This window comes from Pteropus vampyrus, unplaced genomic scaffold (genome assembly GCF_000151845.1).
Source record: "Pteropus vampyrus isolate Shadow unplaced genomic scaffold, Pvam_2.0 Scaffold30, whole genome shotgun sequence".
In the NCBI taxonomy this organism is placed as follows: domain Eukaryota; kingdom Metazoa; phylum Chordata; class Mammalia; order Chiroptera; family Pteropodidae; genus Pteropus; species Pteropus vampyrus.
Genome location: NW_011888811.1, coordinates 6,073,087 through 6,078,581, shown reverse-complemented (window position 1 = coordinate 6,078,581; position 5,495 = coordinate 6,073,087). Strand labels below are relative to the sequence as shown.

At 31.8% G+C, this 5,495-nt stretch overlaps 1 protein-coding gene across 2 annotated transcripts in view; it reads left to right on the top strand.

Moving 5' to 3' along the window:
* GABRG2 (gamma-aminobutyric acid type A receptor gamma2 subunit) overlaps positions 1 to 5,495 on the top strand; it is an 80,566-nt gene that overhangs the window by 32,003 nt on the left and 43,068 nt on the right. For both annotated transcript variants that reach the window (XM_011356703.1, XM_011356702.1), the window contains exons 5-6: positions 1,154 to 1,236; positions 3,911 to 4,048. In XM_011356703.1, coding sequence (XP_011355005.1) covers positions 1,154 to 1,236; positions 3,911 to 4,048 — 221 coding nt within the window. The remainder of the gene's footprint in view (positions 1 to 1,153; positions 1,237 to 3,910; positions 4,049 to 5,495) is intronic.

Below are 5,495 nucleotides of genomic sequence, written 5' to 3'. Positions count from 1 at the left end.
TTTAGAGACAGATAATCGGGTTCAGATCTCAATTGTGCCACTAACTTTGTGACTTCGTGCAAGTTCAAGTATAATAAAGCCATAATAACGCTTACAAAATGAGCGAACAATTAACCTTACTAAGTACCATGTAAACAATTAATGGCTCAATGATTATTAGTTATATTTTAAGATCAGTAATTGCTCTATTATATCATAGAAAAATAAAATACCCCGTTAAAAATTATGCTAACATATAAAATCTTTTAAAGTAAACAAATGTTCATAAAATAACAGTTTTATTACTTCAAGACTGATATCATTGTAAGAAATAATAGCTAACAAATATGAAATTTTAAAAATCATCAATCATCAGCAGTACAATTTTAGAATATGTTCAGACTTCTTCAAAGGTGATCTAAACATCTGGAACTCCTTTAAATTTTCTCCCTTCTAGAATCCTAGCCTATACTGAGATCCAGAAAACCTGCATGTTTAATAAGCACCTCATTTGCAAATATTTTGAGACTCATTTGCAAGTATTTTTGTAGTATGTCTGCGTGTATGTATTTAACATTGCTTGTTTGCCATTAGATATTTTTCTACTTCGATATCCTGTTTAATAGCTTTATAGCGTTCTATTATAAAAAGCACAATACTCCATTGTGAAACATAGATATTTTTAAATTCACATATAGTAATTTAAAGCTAAAAGCTAACAAGTACTATTAACAGAAGGTTCTACTTTAATTAGCAGATAAGATCTGAGGATTATCAGCATTCATATATATGCAAACAGTAAATGAGCTTAAGTTCTTAAAACAGTTTGTTCTGTTAAGTAACATAAATACATTCCCTGAGTAATTCATCTGTGCAATAATTTGCCAAAAGAATAAATACATGAGCATAAATTTTGAATAAATAAAGTTGAGGACAATGAGAACCTATTGTTTGGTCTGTTAAAATGAATGGATTGCATTAAGTCTTAAACAATTTTCTCCTGGACTTAGTGGATTTCTTCAGTGAGAATCACCTTTTGTTATCAATAAGAATATGAGATAGATATACTATCCAGGAATAAAGATCAAGAATGGTCATTAGAAATTGTTCTACTGTACATTTTTAAAACTATGTCTAAAATCTTTCAACTTACATTTCATATCTTTCTACTTAGGTTGACTATCGATGCTGAGTGCCAATTACAATTGCACAATTTCCCAATGGATGAACACTCCTGTCCCTTGGAGTTCTCCAGTTGTAAGTAATACTCATTCTATGTTTTGTATTCCCTTTCACCAAGAATCTAATTGTAATAACAAATAACTGGGAGATTCACAGGGAATGCAAAATTGCATTAAGCAATGTTATTGATTTTGAAGATTTTGACAGTTTCTTTCATCCTAACACTAGTTTGTCCCTGTTAGAGATTCCTGCAAAAAGAAATCTAATTTAGTGGGAATTACAAATGTTTCATTGAGGCGTAAACTTTTAATGAATTGGGAGAGGTTGCCTGGAGTCTTTTGTTGAGAAGAACTTTAGAGCAAGGCCTGGTCCCAATAGAAAAAGGTAATGGTGGATTATTCATGATCCTCCTCCCATGGGCCCAGGAGAAGAGAGGGGTGGCACATTTGCTGCTCATTTTCTCCCTTACCTTTAAGGATGCAGAGAGATCCAACAGTGTTGTCTGCTCATTCCAATTTTAGTATATCTGTTAAAGATAACAAAATTGAAAATTACCTTCACTTCCTCCTAGAGTTCTAGTAATATCTAGAACTACTTCCCTTCCAGTGAGTAAAAAGACTAATTTATGTTATCATATGGGTCTAGTTCAAATCCCAACTCCATCACTACAGACTTGAGCAAATGCCTAAATCTCTCAGCGAGTCCTCATTCCCAGGTGCCCAAAAGAGATGATAAGACCTGCCCCACCATAACTGTTTTGTTGATAGAGTGTATGTAAAATGCTTGGTATGCTACCTCACACATAAGATTCAATAAAAATCTCTATTATTTTTATTAGTAGTATTATCATCAGTAATAGAATAAAGTGAGAAGATCTATGATGATTCTAACAAAATATACAGTGAAATTTTGTAAACTTCAGATATTTCCTGTCTGAATCAAAAACAGGTCTCAATTTTCCCCAAATGTTTGCCTTGCTACTTGTTCAGCATACATGTTAAGTTGCTCAGCTCCTCCTAATTTTTGGTCTGCCAACTGTGCATACCAAGCAGAATAAAAAACTGATTATGAATTTTAAGTTTTTATTTTTATAAATATACTTTTCCAGTCAGGGAGCGAGGAAGACTCCTAAGAGCCAACTAAATCATCATAATGATACTTTGAAAAAAAAAAAAAAAAACAATGAGAGAAGCAATCATATGTTCATCATTATCCCAATTCCAGAGAGAACTAGAAAAAAAAATCACTGTACATCATATATATTTAGAAAAGTTCTCATTATAAATATTATTTCACATATTTTACTTTATCTAAGAATGGAATATTTTAAAGTGAAAGCTTCCCTAAACTTTAGGAGACTAGACTTAATTTTTTTTTTTTTAATTTTCCAACTGAGACTACTCTCCTAGGTCAGGTAAAGCTTAAGAACTGGTGATTTCTGTGCCATCAGGTCACAAATTGACAACTGTCTCCTGAACCCGAACACAACTTAACATTACTTATTTCTATCAAAAAATTAAATCCACCAATACATTCTCCATAGGAAGTTTCCTAATATCATTATTCTTTTTCTCAGATTTTACCACATCCTGCCCCCACCGACATCCCTGTTCCATAGCAATCTGGGTCTCCTGCTTTCTCTTTCATTTCTTCTTAATTAATAAACACATAATAGACAAAGAGTTGGATTGAAAGAAATGGAGGAAACATAAGAAATTTTATTCCAAGTGATCAGTCAGCCTCCATAATCAAGACTTATCTTTACATAGCATTGTTAATAGATGCAGTTGAGATGATTTCTAGTTTTTTAAAAATATCTATCTATCTATCTATCTATCTATCTATCTATCTATCTATCATCTATAATCTATCAGTCATCTTTACTTGATAGTTTAGTCTACTGTTTAATGTTTATTCATTAAACATAAATACATTGACCATCAATTCCATGGAATAAATACTATCGACCACCCCATAAGGAAACAAATAATTTAGAAAAAAAAAATTATGACACTCGTCCAAAGTATCAGGGCTAGGAAATGGTAATGATAATCACTGCATCAGTGTACTTACTGCCTCTTTTATGAAGGCTTTCTGTTCTCTTGGCTGAACAAGACTGTCTCCTCAGAACCTACACAGTGCTAATTGAGATCTTCCCCTGGCATTTCCATTCATTGCTTTTAATTGTAGATTTCTGTGTATATTAAAATGAAGTCCCAGCAAATCGAGAGAAAATAATGTAAATAGTTGAGGTTATTTTTCCCAATCATCTTTCACTCCAAGTGCATGCTCTGGAGAGGAATTTGAGTGTGTTCTTTTAATATTTTCTGTTTCTGTATAACTCTAAAAATCTTGCCCTGGTTAACTCCCTTTCACCATGAAATAATATCTTGTATATGTACTATTTATTATATACTGGCCACTTTTTATATCTTATCCAAGACTATGTATGTAAAGTGCGCATATATTATATATACAAAATCATGTATATGTAATATATTTTTAATGCAATTTAAGTGACTTTCAATGGTGATTCTGATCTCACGATTTGTAAATCTAACCACCCATCAGGATATGATGGCATTGTATTTATTTTCTCTACCATGAACTCTCTACCATTTAGTCTGAGATTCTCATTAAGTCACAACTCTCTCTCAGTATCTTCCTCAGCGTCTTGTTCCTGGAAGGTGGTTGCTACATATGTTTATTTATAATAATTTTAAATATGTGCTTTCCCATCTCATGGCAGATGGATATCCACGTGAAGAAATTGTCTATCAGTGGAAGCGTAGTTCTGTTGAAGTGGGTGACACAAGATCTTGGAGGCTTTATCAATTTTCATTTGTTGGACTGAGAAATACCACTGAAGTAGTGAAGACAACTTCTGGTAAGATGTACTTGAAAATAATTTTGAGTGACCCTTCCAGAGTTAAAATTCTGGTATATATGATTCAGAAGGCTTTTTATTATCTGTCTAAAAATGATATTCAGAAAATTAAATGAAGTGTTTTAATTTACCAGAGGAAATTATAATTGGTATTCTAGTATAATGGATAAATATAAATGGATTCTATCTATTTGAAGCGCATTGGATAAGTGAATTATTTGCTTAATTTGTTTAAGCAAAAATGATTAGCAATTATTTAAAAGAAGAAAATATTTATTAGGTATAGGTGTAATGTTTCTTTTGGAAATATGTTTTATAATATATTGAAATAGGAGCATTTAAAGTAATCTCACAGAAAAAAAAAAAAGAACTTTCCACAAATACGGCCCAGAAAAGTGACCATAATGTATATGGACTAATTCTCTGTTTAGTAATTTAGTATTTTGAACTGACTCTATCTCTGGAAGGTCATTGTGTTTTGGTATCAAACAGGCCTTGGTTCAAATCACAACTCCATCCATTATGAGCTGTAGATATTGAGAAAAGTACTGAATTTCTTAGGAGATCAGTTTTCCCACATAACCAATGTGGATAAAATGATTTGCATCACAGGCATCCTACACATAGAAAACAAAAAAAAGAGTAAAAGGCTTAGAGCGATATCTGGCACGTAGTGAACATTTAATAAATAATAGGTTTTACTAATATGAATTATACTTATCAAGCATGACACCTTATGTGGTCAGGATTTCAAATTTTCAAGAAAAGCTAAAATCTATATTTTTATATTAAAAATTATGACTTTAATGGTATTCATTGAATTAATTAAAAAACTCATGTGAGAGCAAGTTAAACATATTTCCAGACCAGATCTGTCTCATGGGTGGACAGTATGAACCTTCTGCAATTCTAAGTATATACTCCATACAGATTTCTCCAGCTACACCTGTTTAAACTACATAAATTTAAACATGTTCCAACTTCAAATATAATCATAGTGTTCTCAGCTTATCATCTACTAAGACATACTTTTCCATGAATTAAGCTGTTTCTGTCTATTTACTCACTTATACCTGATTTTTTTCCCCCTGGAACTTACGACATATTTTTTGTCTTGACTAATTTAGAATAAGGCCTTGGTATTTTGTACAGAGAGAAGCAAATTTAGGAGCTACACAAAGATGGAAATTTAAGATTCTACCTTCATAAACACCATCCTCTAAATCAAAGAGCTATCTGGCCCCAATATTACTTTTGATATTTGCAGATTTCTCCTAAAGACTTTTATTTTACAAAAAGAATCTGAGATAAGGTCAAAGAAATGCTAAAGTATATTTTTGAAAAGTAGCTTTCTGCTCCCTTATTCTCTAGAAATCCTGACCATCAAGTACTAGAAGAGTTTTTCATTTGGTGCCAAAAAAAGATTAAGGATTGCCTTAGAACTGAA